Source organism: Mastigoproctus giganteus, chromosome 1 (genome assembly GCF_048544385.1).
Source record: "Mastigoproctus giganteus isolate SK-2022 chromosome 1, ASM4854438v1, whole genome shotgun sequence".
In the NCBI taxonomy this organism is placed as follows: domain Eukaryota; kingdom Metazoa; phylum Arthropoda; class Arachnida; order Uropygi; family Thelyphonidae; genus Mastigoproctus; species Mastigoproctus giganteus.
In genome coordinates, this window is record NC_143575.1 from 41798479 (window position 1) to 41816092 (window position 17614).

The 17614-nt window shown below is 38.4% G+C and overlaps 1 protein-coding gene across 1 annotated transcript in view; it reads left to right on the forward strand.

The window, feature by feature from the left end:
* Nucleotides 1-17614, forward strand: part of Tdrd3 (Tudor domain containing 3) — a 147081-nt gene that overhangs the window by 67065 nt on the left and 62402 nt on the right. The window contains exon 6 of the mRNA XM_090379789.1: nt 10623-10725. Coding sequence (XP_090235915.1) covers nt 10623-10725 — 103 coding nt within the window. The remainder of the gene's footprint in view (nt 1-10622; nt 10726-17614) is intronic.

Genomic DNA, 17614 nt, shown 5'->3' on the forward strand with positions numbered 1-17614 from the left:
ATAGCTATAAAGAGGCAGCGAACAGAAATATCATCAGGGCCTGTTCCAAGGTTCCTAATTATGCACTCAACCAGTGAACAACCGATTGGAAAAATGTCACCCTTTTTTTATACAAAAAGGGTTAGACGGGTTAGCAGGTTCACCCAAATCAGTTAAGAGGCTTCGTTCTGGCGACCTTTTAATTGAAACTAAAAATGACCAGCAATCTGAACATCTACTCCGAACAACATCAATCGGAGGAATCCCTATAACAGTGACACCACACAGAACACTCAATTCATCGAGAGGTGTCATTTCGGAGTGGGACCTTCTCGACGTAACCGAGGAGGAAATCTGCTCCGAATTAAAACCACAGGGAGTCATTGCCGTCAAGAGAATTACTGCGCGAAGGGATGGAAAAATTGTTAAAACCAGGAGCGTTATCCTGACTTTTAACTCTCCTAAACCTCCTGATGAGATTAAAGCTGGATACATCAACTGTTCAGTGCGTCCATACGTTCCGAACCCTTTACGGTGTTTTAAATGCCAGAAGTATGGACATTCTCAAATGGCCTGCTGTGGAGTCCTTGCATGCGCTCGATGCGGTGCAAAGGACCACGAAACAACAGCATGTTCAGCCGTAAAACCCACCTGTATTAACTGTGAAGGCGAACACCCGGCCTATTCACGAGCATGCCAGAGGTGGAAAGAAGAAAAAGAAATTCAACGGCTGAAGGCAGAGCTAAATATATCATACCAGGAGGCAAGGAAATCGGTCAAACCCCTGAATATCAACAAACCTACCTACGCCCAGAAGGTAGCAGGGAGATGTTCCGTCGGAACTCAGACGGACATGACCATTCCTCCAAAGGAGTTTTTCACTCCCATCGCGCGTTATCTCTTAAGTTCACAAAAACCTGCACAGAAGGACCAATCAGCTGCCACTCCTATATCGGTACCTCCTAATGCTCCACAAGCAACAAAGATAATTATGAAAGATAAGAATAAAAAAGGGGAAGTCCCCCCTAGTACCCAAGAAAAGATGGATGTCGAGCAGAAGGAGGTACCCGAAGAATCAGTCTTGGAACTCTTTGCGGAGGAAGAAATGGACACGGGACAGCGTCCATTCTTCCCCAAAAAAGATAGACCCAAGACTGATAAAAGTAAGCCCTCAGCACCTCGGAAGCCGCCTGATGGACCCACCAAGCCAAAATAATGGCTAAATTCCTACAGTGGAATTGTCGTGGATTCCGGCGAAATATAGATGACATCAAGGCCCTCCTGCAAAAGCACGAGCCAGTTTGCTTTTGCTTGCAGGAGACATATCTAAAGGCAAATGACGATCCCACGATGCATAACACCACAATTTTTCGTAAGGATAGAATTGCGGATGGCCCTGTACATGGGGGAGTGGCTATCCTTGTGGGTAGCCAGACCCCAGTGCAGCCCTTGCTAATTACAACTAGCATAGAAGCTGTTGCAATTCGCCTTACGGTGGGATTTTTATTAACTGTGTGCTCTATCTATTTGCCACCTGGGACTGACATCTCCCAGGCAGACCTTGATGATCTTCTAACGCAGTTGCTTCCCCCTTTCTTACTTCTTGGGGATATGAATGGACATAACACCCTGTGGGGTAGTGCTAACATCAACGGAAGGGGACGAGTCATAGAGCGTATGCTCAATGACAATGACCTTTCCCTTCTAAATACTGGAACAAACACCTTCTTCCACATGCCTACCCGTACTTTTTCTACCATTGATCTCTCTATCTGCTCCCCTTCTCTACTCCCTTCACTCACTTGGGAGGTGGAGGAGAATCCATACGGAAGTGATCACTTCCCTGTGATAACCTCGTTACACAGTGGGAGACCATGTCTTCCCTTCAGGTTACCACGGTGGAAGATTGATCAGGCTGACTGGACTGCCTTCCAACATCAGGCAAATTTCGATCTTAGCACAGTCAGTCAAGAGTCTATCAATGATACAGTTAAGTACATCACAGAAAATATTGTCCAAGCAGCTGCGAATGCTGTTCCAAAAACATCTGCCCGGTTTCCACCATTTCCTAAATTTTGGTGGAATTCACAATGCACAGCAGCAAAAAAGGCTCAAAACAAAGCGTGGGGGATATTCCGCCGATATCCTACCACGACCAACCTTATAGCCTTTAAACGTGCACGAGCCAAAGCACGATATATCCGCCGTCAGAGTCAAAAGGAATCGTGGATCCGTTTTACATCATCTATTAACCAGTCTACCAACTCTAAGGTAGTCTGGGATAAAATCCGGAAAATGAAGGGAAAATATACATCCCACCCTTCTTCAATCCTAGATTATAATGGATGCGCTATTGCAGATCCAATTGCAATAGCCAATGCTCTTGGGGAAACATTCTCTAAGATCTCCGCAACATCCTCGTACTCCCCAGAGTTCCTGGTCCTGAAATATAAAATCGAAAAACAGGCACTTAACTTTAAATCTAAGAGCATTTATCCCTACAACGGGGATTTCACTATTCAAGAATTGGAAAGAGCCCTCGCTCTTTCCAAAGCAAGTGCCGTTGGACCAGATAGCATCCATTATGAAATGATTAAACATCTTTCACCAAAATCTATGGATTGTCTGCTCCTTCTGTATAACAGAATCTTTACTGAAGGGCAGTTTCCGGACTCCTGGCGAAAGGCAATTGTTCTTGCCTTCCCTAAGCCAGGAAAGGATCCAAAAGTCACCACCAACTATCGTCCTATTGCTCTGACTAGCTGTCTGTGCAAAATCCTGGAGAGAATGGTTAATTCTCGTTTAATATGGTATCTAGAATCAAATGACCTTCTCTCCAACATCCAGTGCGGCTTCCGAAGGAACCGGTCCACTTTGGACCATCTTATTAGATTGGAAGCATCCATCCGGGATGCTTTCCTAAAACGCGAACACTTGGTGTCGGTGTTCTTTGACATGGAAAAAGCGTATGACACAACTTGGAGATTTGGCATTTTAAAAGATTTACATAGCCTAGGCCTTAGAGGGCATCTCCCCTTTTTAATTCAAAACTTTTTAGCCAAACGATCGTTCCAAGTTCCTGTGGGATAATCACCCTCTCGCTCCTTTAGCCAAGAGGAGGGAGTACCACAAGGATCAGTAAGTGTCACGCTTTTTGCCATCAAAATAAATTCCATCACAGAACAACTTCCTCCAACTGTAAACAGTGCCCTCTATGTTGATGACTTTAGCATTTTTTGTCAGTCGTGCAACATGAGGGTTATTGAAAGACAACTGCAGAAAGCCATTGATAGTCTGAATTCCTGGGCACTTGCTAATGGCTTCAGGTTCTCGCCGGAGAAGACCGTTTGCGTACACTTTTGTTGCAAGCGTAATCTTCATCCTGAACCTGAATTAAGGCTTGGACAAAATGCTATTCCAGTAGCAGCGAACACAAAATTCTTGGGACTCATATTCGATAAAAAACTGACCTTTTTGGATCATATTCGTCAACTCCGCACAAAGTGCACACGTGGGCTTAATATTCTCCGCTCGCTCTCCTCTACATCTTGGGGAGCAGACCGATGTACCCTTCTTCGGCTTTACCGTGCACTTGTGCGATCCAAACTAGATTATGGGTCCCAGGTATATTCCTCAGCCAGAGACAGTGTCCTGCGATGGCTGGACCCCATCCATCATCAGGCCCTACGTATTGCTACTGGAGCATATCGTACATCTCCTGTCCAGAGCTTATACGTCGAAGCAAACGAACCACCGTTATCGCTTCGACGTAAGCAGTTGTCTTTAAAGTACGCTTTAAAACTGAAATCCCTGCCACACCATCCTACGTGGCCATTCGATTTTGAGCCACGATGGGAAAATTTATACAATACCCGTAAGACTGCCAACCGACCTTTTGGTATTCGTCTCCAAGAGCTACTCAATGAACTTAATATGAAGGTAGACAAGGTTGCCCAAACACCAAAGCAACCCTTTCCACCCTGGCATGCTCATGTCCCGGCATGTGACTTGTCCCTTAGAAATTGGGGGAAGTTGGACACTCCATCATGTGTCTACCTGCAGCTCCATTCAGCACACCGAACTGAATATTCCGACTTCGCGCCAGTCTACACAGACGGTTCGAAGTCAGAATCATATGTGGGATCTGCTGCTGTCTTTACAGACAGCACTATATCAGAGCAGATTCCCTCTGAATGCAGCATATTTACTGCAGAGATGCACGCTGTAGAATTAGCCTTGGATCACATTAGTAAATACCAATACCAGCGGTTCATTTTATATTCCAACTCTCTCAGCATGTTACAGCTTTAATATCTGTGAGATATAATCCTCATCCAGTTCTGTCTAGTATTCAGCAGAAGATTCACTTCCTCTGTGGACGTGAATATGATATCCGCTTCTGCTGGATTCCCAGCCACATTGGGATTAGGGGAAATGATTTGGCTGACGCCGCAGCCAAATCAGCAATTCCCAATAATAACCACTGCCTGTCAGTCCCCTACATAAATAATACACGAGAAGATACATTCCCAATGGCAGGATTTGTGGAATAGACAGACTGGGAATAAATTATATCATATAAAGCCTGTAATTGAACCGTGGCAGTCTAGTCTGCGCAGGAATCGTAAGGAGGAAGTTGTTCTTGCCCGGACCTGCATAGGACACAGTCATTTAACTCATTCGTTTCTGCTGAGGGCTGATGACCCTCTTATGTGTGAGTCCTGTGGCACAATTTTAACAATAAGACACATTTTAGCAATATCCGTTTTACTGCTTTTAATTATCTGACTGAGCCGTATACACTCAGTCAGATTTTATCTGACAATGACCATGTGTCTGCTATTTTTAGCTTTTTGAAATCAGTAAACCATTTTACCCATATTTAAAAAATTAACCTTTTTAATGTTTCTTGTTTACTGATATTTGCCTTTTACCGTTTATACTTGTTTTTATACTTTGACTTGGTGACCTAATTCGATAGGCCACTAAAAATTTTATTTTTTAATGACTAGGTTTCGGCGCATTATAGCCTTAGTCGCTAATGCGCCAATAAAACCCAACAACAAACAAACAAACCTGGCAGCAAACGACTGGCTTTCGTTTTACTTATATTGTACTGCAATGTCAGAACAGTAGCATACGTTCCTGTGCCATCAATAAGCAAAATATAATTTGCCATCCTAAATGCAGAATACTGAACCCGCGAAAATAATTCACAAAAACAATATTGAAAAATATTTCGGTGCCCTCTTGAACTGCCGCCGATAAACGAAGCTTACCTCGCCTGTCCACTTGTGGCGGCCGTGTGTCAAAATGTAGTTAGTTCGCGATTACTGCTTATGGCGGGAGGTTACTGCTTGTGTATTCCACTTGATTTTTTAAATTTATTTATATAATGAGTAATGAAGACTTTTTCTGTGCCTTTCTTTTAGCTCAAGTACTAATTTATTAAAAAAAATCTGTATAATTTGCACACTTTTTGGCATACATGAGATAACTCGGGATAGCCCAAATGGGTTAATTACTCCCATGTATTTTCTACGAAAAAATTAATAAAAAATACAAAAAACTATACAATGAGTATTTGCATAGTCCATACTTTTAATCTGTAAAATAAAAAAAAGTCGATCCGTTACTGCACATTTTCCGGAAAAAAATGTTCCCGGAAGGGGTGAAACTTTTATTTTGATAATATTGACATACAAGGATGGTACACAAGCAGTGGTTTTAATCTGTAATATCCTGCTGCATTAGCCCCAAGCAAGAACGTGGCCCTATCTTTTGACGCCTTGAAACCTGGCATTGTATTTTCCTCTTTGGCAATGTATGTTCGATCTGGCATTTTTTTCCAATACAGAGCAGTCTCATCAACGTTAAAAATTTGCTGTGTTGAATAGCCAGCTGCCTTCATCAATAATTTTTTCCAACACATCACAAAATTCCTCTGCAGCTGCAGAATCAGCACTGCCGACTTCACCACATAATTTAATGTTGTGAAAACCAGCGCGATGCTTGAACCTATTAAACCACCTGTTGCTTGCCATGAACTTGGGTTGGGATTCGCCGTACTTATCCTTAATATCTTTATAAATACTTGTAGCTTTTGCTTGAATGGTCGTTAGACTCATGGGCACTCGCTTCTTAATCTGGTTTTCCATCCGTATTATTAATAGTTTTTTCATCTTCGATATAGCACCTGAATGCTGTTTTGTGATCACTGTTGATCTTAAATGTGTTGATCCTTTAACATGTTCTTTTATACGCGCACTGTCCCTTAAAATAGTATTTTCTGTTGAACCAGCGAGACCTAATTTCGTACAGTAGATGACAAACTTTGTCCTGCTTCGTATTTATTAATCATTTTCATCTTCATTTCTAAATCAGTTTTTTTCGTTTCCTGGCACTACCACCACTTGCACTTTTCGTTGTTTGCTTTTCCTTCATTATAATACGTAAATAGGAATGAAGAGAAGTTTCTGAAAATTTGTTTTTATATGATTGAAGATTTCAGTGAAGGGGAACACATTTCACCATAATAGCGTAAAAACCCACACAATTTCAGTTATCAGGATTATCGAAAATGCAATAAGATTGAGTTTACTATCCATTTATAATTAGATGCACTAACAGAAAAGCCCAATAAACCGGAAAGTGCAAGGTAGTGCAATTTCCATTATAAATATGAACTTTTAGAGAGAGAAATAGCTTAGTAATATAGCGAAATTTTAAATTTCCAAGAACTTGGAACGAATTACCAAAAAAAAAAAAAAAAAAAAAAAATGTATTATTGGGTTCATGTTACGATATTTTCACGATACCTCCATTTATTCCTATGGGATGCAAATACGTTTCCACGATTTTTTTAAGTTTGCACCGGCCGCCAAAAGCTTATGTAAAGTTGAGTGTTACATAAGTCTGGGAGTTCCTGTATTTTATATGCAATATTATCAAAAGCTTTTCTGAAATCTAAGTGTATGATGTCAAAATTATTTTTTGCATCCAGTTTTTTTGTTACTGTGTCACACTATTCATTCAGATTGATTAGACAAGATCACCTCTTAACAAATCCATGCTGTGACTGCCACCTAACTGCACTCCTATCTAGATGCAGTTATACACCGTATACAGTGGATTCCGGTTATTTGGGCAAATCTTAAAAAACAGAACCCAGTCAAGAAAAGAGCCAGGGTTTACTTCGCTTAATCGGGGCAGGAGACTGCAGCACTGGAGATCACCCTACAATTGTCTCCGACCATACCATGTGGTTAGGTCGGATTTCAGGAGGTCAAACCATAAAACAATAAAAACAATTAGCAGTTACCTATTTATTGGGCTTTTCTGTTAGTGCAATCTTTCATAAACGGATAGTAAACTCGATCTTATTGAATTTGCGCTAATACTGACAGCTGGAATTCTGTGGGTTATTATGATGAAATGTGTTTACACTTCCATGGAAGTGTAAACACACTTCCATGGAATCTTCAATCATATAAAAAATCATTCCTATTTTTAAAGCTTCATGACTTGTTACTCCGTTCTCACTTGCGTATATCCTGTTACTTGCAATTTGTGTGTGCTGTGTTCTCTTTTATTGATTGCTTATCTTTTTACTGTTTTATATTTTAACCCCCACCCACAAATGTCAGTGAACAGAAATGTCAACTAGTTAGTATGTGCATATTACAGTACGTATTAATTATTCTGATTTTCACGTATCATTTAATTTTTTAATTAGTAAGGAAATAAAGGGTAAATTTTTGCTTACTATATCTTTACTTTTATAGCCTGTGGATAATAATCCTCTTATTTTCACTCCTATCTAGATGCGCTCCTAATTAGAATCGCTGTTTAATAGAATTAAAATTCAATTCATAAACGTGATCACAATGACTGGTGCTTACTACACATCGTATAGTGAATGGTACTTTACTATGGTGAGTCCATCGTAACGTGATTTGATTGTACAGTGAACCAATTGTAAATTGGGGGGTCCATTGTATTTTTAACTATTTACGTGAAACTCCGGATAACTGGGGCAGCCGTTTAATTGGGCCAAAATTATTCTAGTCCCAATGTGTCCCAAATAACCAGAATCGACTGTATTATTAAAGAAGTAATGTGACTGTATCACTTCTTTAACCAGTGATTCCATTATTTTCCATGTAACAGAGGTCAAGTTTACGGGTCTCTAATTACTCACTTCATCCTCTGATCCCCATTTGTGAACTGGGGATACATTTGCACATCTCCAGTCCGTGGTGACCTGCCCTGAAACCAGAGATGCTCTCATGATTATAGCTAAAGCTTTGCTGAACTATTTTGCTACTTCTTTGTTATAATATAGATCCTGTCCATTCCCGGTTCCTTATTTATGTTTAGCTTCTCTTCCACTTTTTTCTCAGTTATCCCAAAATCATTTATCGCCTTCTAATTTGATATACTTCCGGCATCCCCATCCCAGAACAATTCATCACGTATGAACATAGATGCGGAATATCTATTCACTTTATCAGCAACCTGATTAGAATCATCAACTGTTATACCAATTATACGTAAAAAATGCCAATCTGATTCAATCCTTTCCTGCTAGTGTTTACATAAGTAATGAAGTCTTCGTTACTTTTCATTGCTTACTTTCCCAAACACTTCTCGTAATCTGCATTAGATTGCCTAACCTCCTTTGTGACTTGACTGCAGACTAATTTATAGTTTATTTTTCTCTGACATCCATTTGAATCTTAACCTTGAACAGCATCTCTTGGTATAAAAACCGTAGTAGCTTATACGAATACATCTTTGAATGCTTCTTATCTAGAATTTACTGTTGGCAACATCATCAGTTAGCCCTGCTGAATAGATTTTAAAGATTCTCTGAGAACATTGTATTCAACTTATGGAAGCAAGCAAAAGCCGTTACCTTTGCCCTTGACAGTCATTACTTCATTGACATACTTCAATGACAGTCATTACTTTAAGTAAATCTCATGTCAATACACTGATCTCTGCCAGTGTTATTAAGTAGACACAAATAAAACAGATAAAAGCAGTTCTTTTATTTGTAGATATTTAATCCATGAAGACCCACTGCTGATAATCAGATCAAGAGTTGCTTTCTCTCATTGCCTCTCGCTAACATACTGGTATAAAAGAATAGTCATGCAATAAATCCACAAAAGTCTTTCTACTTGTCTGGCCACCCATGTCTACTGGATGCACTGCTTTAGATTTTCTGTGCTTCTTAACTAAGAGCACAATTCCTCCCCCCCCCCTGCTCTGTCTGTTTTTTTTCTGTACAGGTTGTACTCCCATATTTAAATTCTGTATCCCTTATGCCTGAATGACACCATGACTCCGATATTCCTACAATTTCCACATTTAGATGACTTAACCAGTACTTTAAATTCATCAAATCTATTTACTGTTCTCCTAGTATCGGTGTACATGCAAGTATACATGTACCTGTTTTTACTCTTAGTAATCCTAAAACAGCCCCCGTGTTTGCTTGTTCCATGAGGACACCCTAGCAGGCCTTGTGCTTGCCAACACCTTGCTTTCCAGGCTGTTGTATGTTCCAGTAGAAGCAGTACAAGAATTACTTGCATCTCTGTGCAACAGTCACACCTGTTGCTGCTATTAATGTATTAGGCTGTGTATCTCCCCCCCCCCCCAGGTAGCAGTTTTCTTATCCACCTAATACTGCCTTTATATAGCATCGGCAAATATTCTTTCACACCTATTTAAGTATATTCCATCCCTCTAAAACCACTCTCTCTCCTGTTAACAAGCACAAATCATGCTGAGAAAAATTCTACTTCATGATCCTTGAATGGTCTCTCCAAGGTCAAATTGATCAAGAATTTTCTCATCACAGTGCTCCCTCCTATCATGTCTGGGCAGAATTTCAGACACTTTCAAATTTAATCCTAAAATGGAATTTTTTTCAAACATTGTCCTGTACTTTTAAGTAAATCCTCAGATTTCCTACTCTTAATCACTTTTTCTCAATTTCTTAATAACTTTTTATCACTTTTTCTTCCCTTAAAAGATAATAGCTGCTCTACATTGACATCAGCTTTTGCTGTGAGTTGACATACTCTGGTCCTATTCCACTTATCCTTATTACTATATTTCTTGTTTCCCTGACAAATAGAGTTGGTGACAACTACTTCCTGTGGGACCAGCACACTCTACTATAGAGGATCTCAATGTGTCTTTGTTGCATGAGTGCAGTCCCCAGCATTGTGCTTGAGAGGTCCCTGTTTTTAATTTCTTCAAGGGTGTCAACTGGGTTTCTCAAGCACTTGTATAAGCCCATCAGAATGCTGAAGTTGCCCGAAAAGCAAGCATAGTATAAGTGTGCATGTTTCAGCTTACATATCTTCATTTATTCTTGCATTTCAATTTACATTTTTTCATAAACACTGCAAAAAAAGTTAAAATCAGTGTTATCTACCAAAATATTGATGAAAAATAACCTTCAAAAAAACGTCTCACCTCTAACACTTTCCTGCTTATAGAACAGTACTTTTTTGGAGCTAGTCCCATTGAAAGCTATAATGCGAATTTATTGTATATTAATTAAGTTGTAGTTATTTTCAATATAAACTTTATTTTGTTCATTTATTTGTTATATATTTTTACAGAACCTTGCTGCTCACGTACATATAAGAAGTTCAGATGGGGGACCACCACCATGGGTTCCATTTGGTCACCATATTGATTCTGGAGTACTAAAAACCTTGAGAGGTAGTATATGTGGTTTTGTAATTCTTATTAGTAAATTAATATGTTCAGAGTTTTTTGTGCCACTATTATACTCCTTTTTATTTTAGTTTAATACAGTTTTATAGAAATGTGGAAAAACTTGATTGGGCATACACAGGCTCTTTGTATGCTTGTTCTAGTGATTGATATATAGGTGCAGATGCAGAGTACGCGTGCGTGTAATGAAGTATGCAGTCATTTGTTGGGCAAAAAATGATTCCTTCCCCCAGTGGCTTTGTTTGGTTTAGGAAATTATGCTGTAATATAGTTTCTGCTCACAGGAATACCCACAAGTTTTTTTTTTTATCACTTACAAGTTTTTACAGGGAATACCTGCATTGGAAGAGGCAGGTTGTCACATAATGCTGTGTGGAATAATGCAAGTGGTTGGTATCAACTAGCAGTATGCATATATCTGATGTTGATTTCTTGAAATGTGGAAGGCATGTGTGATGTGGGCAAACAGAAGAATGTGCAAATAGGGCTGCTTGCAACATCTCAAAGATATCAGTAGGAGGAAACAAGCCTGCCTTCCTGTAGCAGTTTGTTGTTGTTGTTGATGATGATGAATGACACGGCAGCCATTGAGTTTAACTGGCAGGTGAAAACATCAGAGCTCTCCACTGCCAAGAGAGGCATTGTGGCTTGCTTAATGCCAGTGAGGCTTATCTACATTTTGCTTTGAACCCAAAAACCATTACTCATAGAATTACTGCCACACGGCACCAGGATAAATGCTGAATGCTACTGCAAACCACTTACATTTGCAGCAATTTAAATTGTTTCAGTCTACAAATGAGCATGTATTATATCATATTTGTAGCAGGTAAGCATCCAGGTATTGAATGCTTATGTTATCACTGCATCTACACATGGAAGTATTTTTACAGCCATATAGCATAAAACTTTTATAAGTCACGAGATTGTTTTGTGTCCTGTAAAGGTTTTATGCATACTAAACTATTGGTAAATGACCTGCAAACTTTGTGGTCAGTAAAAGATTTATTCATGTAATCAGACTCTTTATTCTGGTGATCTCCTTGTCTTTGGTCTCTTAAAAAGTGCTCTGTAAAAGAATAAGCACCTTACTGAGATGTATTAAAGAATATTTGCCTGAATTGTAAGTCAGAGGAGGGGAATTGTGTATGCAGTTTTGTGAGACTTTTTTAAATGCTTGTAGTAATGTCGCATAAACTTTTGAATGCATTATAAAATATATATTTATATTTTATATAAATATATTTATAAAAATATATAAATACATTATAAATATATAAATATATATATTCATGTTCCATTAGAACAACATTTATATTTGGTGTGTTACTTTTTTTTATGTTTACTTAAATACTCCAAGTCAACAATCTATGAATTATAGATTGTTGACTTGGAGAAATTGAACACTTACATCCTAGAACCATCTGGATGAAAGTGTAGTGAAAAAATGTATTTTCATGCTGAAAATAATTGTCAGTTGAGGGATAGGCAGTCAATATGTGATGGGGTGCATATAGCTCACAATAAAATTTAAACGTGCTGTAGCATCCAGTCATTGATCTGAGGGAATCGAGGGACTCTTGAACTAAAAAAAAAAAAAAAACTACTTCCAGACCAGTGCACCTCTCAAACTTGCCTGTAATGTTGTGGTCATAAATGATGGATCCATGGCTTCATGTTTCATCCTATCTCTACCATCGGTGTGATGCAGTTGGAAGCTGGATTCATTCATTTGATGGCTAGACCCTTTTTCAGTTTTTGTGCTGAATAACTCATTATAGGCATGTTGTGTGTGTGTGTGTGTGTGTGTGTGTGTGTGTGTGTGTGTGTGTGTGTGTGTGTGTGTGTGTGTGTGTGTGTGTGTGTGTGTGTGTGTGTGTGTGTGTGTGAGATAATCCATAATAGGCATGTTTTCTAGTTGTGTGCACAGTATTGGCATGCAACAAGGTTGTTTAATGGTGCAGTTTGATGTATCATATACACAGATGCTTGCTGCTGTTTCCTTGATTGAACTGAGCTGTTATTTCCTGTATGGTGGCATATTTGTTGTTCCGTACAATATAGCAATTCTCTGCTCCTTCTGAATATCAATTTCTGTCATTCCTCATTGCCATTGAATTCTCCATGACAACAGTGGGTTTGTTACTCAGTTGGAGAAATCTAGGTTCAAATTCCATTGGAGACTGTAAGAACACTTAATTAAGACCTTTTCATTAGGATCTGTAGTTAACCAAACTCAGATGGATCTCCTCCCATGACTTATTCCAGTTTTCTCAGCTCTCAACATTCAGATTGACCCTGTAAACACATGATGTGATAACAATTAAAGACCCTAGCATGCTGTGATCAAATGCTGCCAGTGTGAAGTTCTACATTTCAGAAATAAAAACCTGCAGTTTACTTGTGTATAAATGATTTTTCTATATAGGGAGAAGGTGGTTGTAATCTTGTTACAGAAGTCAGTAGTGAGACCACATTTAGAATGTTGTGTTCAGCATCCTTAAGGCAGCATCTAAAAAAAGACATTGAACTTCCTTAAAGAGTCCAAAGACTTGAATCTCATCTGGTAAGAATAGAAAAAGGATTCTCATATGTGGAGAGCCACCAAAAATCTGGGTTACTGAGCTTGTAAACTTGGGCATCTTCGAAGAGGGGATGTTTAATCTCATTGTGGGGTATAAGGCACTTTGGGGGACAAAATTAACTATGGTAGAAATTTTGCATTAAAAAAAATACAAATACAGTAGTGCCCCATATCCACTGATTCAGTTACCCGCGTTTAACGACAGAAAAAAAATAAAAAAACTTAACATGCTACTTGCGTGTCGGTCTCTCTCTCTCTCTCTCTCTCTCTCTCTTTTTGAGCGGTAGGTGTGAAGACAGCGGAGGTTGCAAGATAATATGTACACTAATCTCCCAATGATGACTTATAACACCAGTTCTTGTCACTTATTTACAACTTGCAAAATATCTGTTTAAATCTATTCTAGTTATTACTTCAATTTTATGATTTCTGGTTGATGTTTTTTTTTTATTTATTTTTTTTTAAATTTTTATTTGGAGTCTTGAAGGGTCCCGGTTAATCTAATCCTGGTAACTCGAGAGTCTGCGGTGCTTTATTATTACGTATTTAATGTTGGTAATGTCTTAATGTGTGTTTAATTTATCAATTAAACTTTATTATACATATGTATGTACAAGAAAATCACATTATACTGTATATGAGATCATACATTAGTAATAAAAAAGTTAATAATTATAACGACTGTAACTAATATTTATGGGTCAATGCAGTTGCAGAGCAATCATGCATTACAACCATAATGTGTATAAAATATTGAGGAAAATAATAGAAAAGGTAAATCAATCAAATAATACCATTCAGGGATTTAGGAAAACGCTAAGGATTAAAAAAAAAAAAAAAATTATTATCGCTTTTTACCCACAATCCAGATGACTTCTGCTGGGGCCAACCAGGAAATTTTAGAATCAAAAGTAAGAAAATATAAGTAAATTATAAATAACTTATAAATGTAAGCATATATTAATCATCGTTGACCCGACAGAAAACGTAATTTAATGATTACAATAAGATTAAATATATATATAATACATACTACATATCCACCGTATCCAGGACATAATATAGTAACGATAATAGTCGTCAAGATAATATGTGGTGCCCCCTATGTGATGGATATGGTAAAAATAAATAAAAATAAATAATTAATTAATTAACCAATCAAATTTAAGTTAATGCAAAGAGAAACATACAGATAGTAAGAAGAAAAACTAAAGGAGTAGGAATAATAGAACCTGAACTCCATAAAGATGAAAAATAGTGGTATAGATAAGAAATAGTTTCTCCTACGTCCTTGGATTGCCCTAATAATTTCGGAGAAATAAAAATTAATTAATTATTTGAAGACATCCTCCAGTTGAAGTCATCTGGATTGTGGGTAAAAAGCGATATTTTTTTTTTTTTTTTTTTTTTTTTAATCCTTAGCATTTTCCTAAATCCCTGAATGGTGTATTATTTGATTGATTTACCTTTTCTATTATTTTCCTCAATATTTTGTGTATATATATATATATATATATATATATGCTAGTAGGTTATGCTTTTAATGTGGAGAGAACAACAGGTAGTGTAGTAGTAGTAGTAGTGGCATGTGATGCAAGAAAGCAAGTGTTATGAGCTTATGCAGCATCAGCCAAAAAAAAAAAAAAAAAAAAAATCACACCATTCCCTCCAAATGCCTGTCCAGTTCCTCCTTAAATTTATTTAACATGTCAACTTCGACAACGACAGATGGAAGTTTTTTCCAGCAATTAACCACCCGCTGGCTAAAGGCAAATTTCCGCACATCTATTCTACATCTGTCCTTTCTTAATTTGAATATATGCCCCCTTAGGTTCTGTAATCTGAACAAGTGGAAGGATCCCATCAGAATTCAGCGTGTTCAACCCATTCAAGGTCTTATACACCTCAATCAGATCACCACACAGGTGTCTAGTCTCCAGCCACTGCAATTTGCAGAACTTCAGCCTCTCTTGGTATGAGGAGCCCTTCATTCCCCTCACCAATCTTGTTGCCCTTCTCTGTACACGCTCAAATAAATCTACATCCTTCCTAAAATGAGGCCTCCAGACCTGTACTCAAGGCGTGGCCTGACCATTGCCTTATACAGAGGGGCAATCACCTCCTTCTCCCTGCTAACAAAATTCCTATATATCATTGACAGAACCCCATGACCTGCCCTGGCAGCCTTCAATGTCTGCATTGCTCAGAAAACTTCATATCTGACTGCACAATTACTCCCAGGTCTTTTTGATTTTCTACCACTTTAAGTGTAGTACCACATAGTTGGTAAGTTTCTCTGGGGTTACTTCTACCCATATGCAGTACTTTGTATTTGTCAAGGTTAAACTTCAGTTGCCACTTCTTAGCCCATCTGCCCAAATTATCTAGATCCTGTTGCAGTAGCACACTGCCATTACTGTCATTAACAACCCTGCCAACCTTTGTATCATCTGCAAACTTCGATACTAAGCCTGATATACCTTCATCAATATCATTGATAAATATACAGAACAACAGTGGGCCTAACATCGAACCCTGTGGGACTCCACTAATAACATTAGTCCACGAAGAGCAGCACCCATTGATTACCACCCTCTGTCTTTTCCCACTTAACCATCCTTTTATCCATTGTAGCAACTTACCCTTAATACCATTCTGCACCAATTTGTACAATAGTCTTCCATGCGCAACAGTGTCAAAAGCTTTCCTGAAATCCAAATATATGATATCAAAATTATTTTTTGCATCCAGTTCCTTTGTAACCACATCATAATATCCTATCATATTTGTCAGACAAGACTTTCCCTTAACAAACCCATGCTGTGTCTGAATTATTGCTGCAGTCTTGTCTATATGATCCTGCAATGCATCTTTAACCAGTGACTCCATTATTTTACCTGGAACAGAAGTTAAACTAACTGGTCTGTAATTACTCGTGTCACCCTTCGATCCCCCTTTGTGAATTGGGGATACATTTGCACATCTCCAGTCCGTGGGAACCTCCCATGAGTCCAAGGATGCTCTCATAATTATGGCTAAGGGTTTGCTTGGTTGCTTTGCCGCCTCCTTTAATATAACTGGATAGATCCCATCCACCCCAGGTGCTTTTCTTATGTTTAACTTCAACAATTTCTCCTCCACTTTGCTTTCAGTTATTACAAAATCATTAAGTATCCTGCTACAATTTGATAACCTTCTGCCATTTTCAAACCTTAATAATTCCTCATGTGTGAATGTAGATGCAAAATACTCATTCAGTTTGTTTGCTATTTGAGCAGAATCATCAACAGTCGAACCATCAATGTCAAGTGGACCAATCAGATTCATCTCCTTCTTTTTAGCGTTTATATAAGTAAAGAAATCCTTGCTGTTTTTCTTAGCATCTTTTGCCAAGGATTTCTCGTAATCTGCCTTCACCTGCCTAACCTCCTTTGTGACCTGATTACAGACTAGCTTATATCTGCCATAGGCTTCTGAGTCGCTTGATAATTTATATGCATCCCATGCATTTTTCTTCTCTGTTACGAGTCTCATTAGTTCATTAGATAACCATTGAGGCCTAAACCTTGAACAATATTTCTTAATGGGTATGAAACTTTTAGTAGCATCCATGATTAATTCCTTGAATGCTTCCCACTTAGAATTTACTGTTGGTAACATCGTCGGTTGATCCCACTGTACAGAATTTAAAAACTGTCGGAGACCACTGTACTCACCTTTACGGAAGCAAAAACCCTTTCCTTTACCCCTGATGGTAATTAAATCTTTAAGTAAATCCCACCTCAGTACACTGTGATCACTGCCACCTAGTGGTTCCTTTATCTGCAAATTCTTAATACACAAATGATCACTGCTGATAACCAGATCAAGGGTATTACTTTCTCTGGTTGCCTCTCGAACATGCTGCTGCAGAAAACAATCGTCCAGTAAATCCACAAAAGTCTGACTAGTGTGTGAGTGACCAATCCACAAGTTCCAGTCAATATCTGGGAAGTTAAAATCCCCCATTATAAGACATTCCGATTTACTAGCCCACTCTATTTCTCTGTACAATTGTTCATTGTACTCATTCGAGTCATTAGGCCTATAACACACTCCTACTCTTATTTTTGCTTTCGCAGTGCTTATGTCACACCAAACTGACTCAACAGTGCACTGTTCATCTATATCAACTGGATGCACTTCTTTTGATTTTGTTTTTCTTAATTAACAGCATAACACCTCCTCCCTTTCTATCCTGTCTATCCTTTCTGTACACATTGTACTCCCCAAATTCCAGTTCTGCATTCC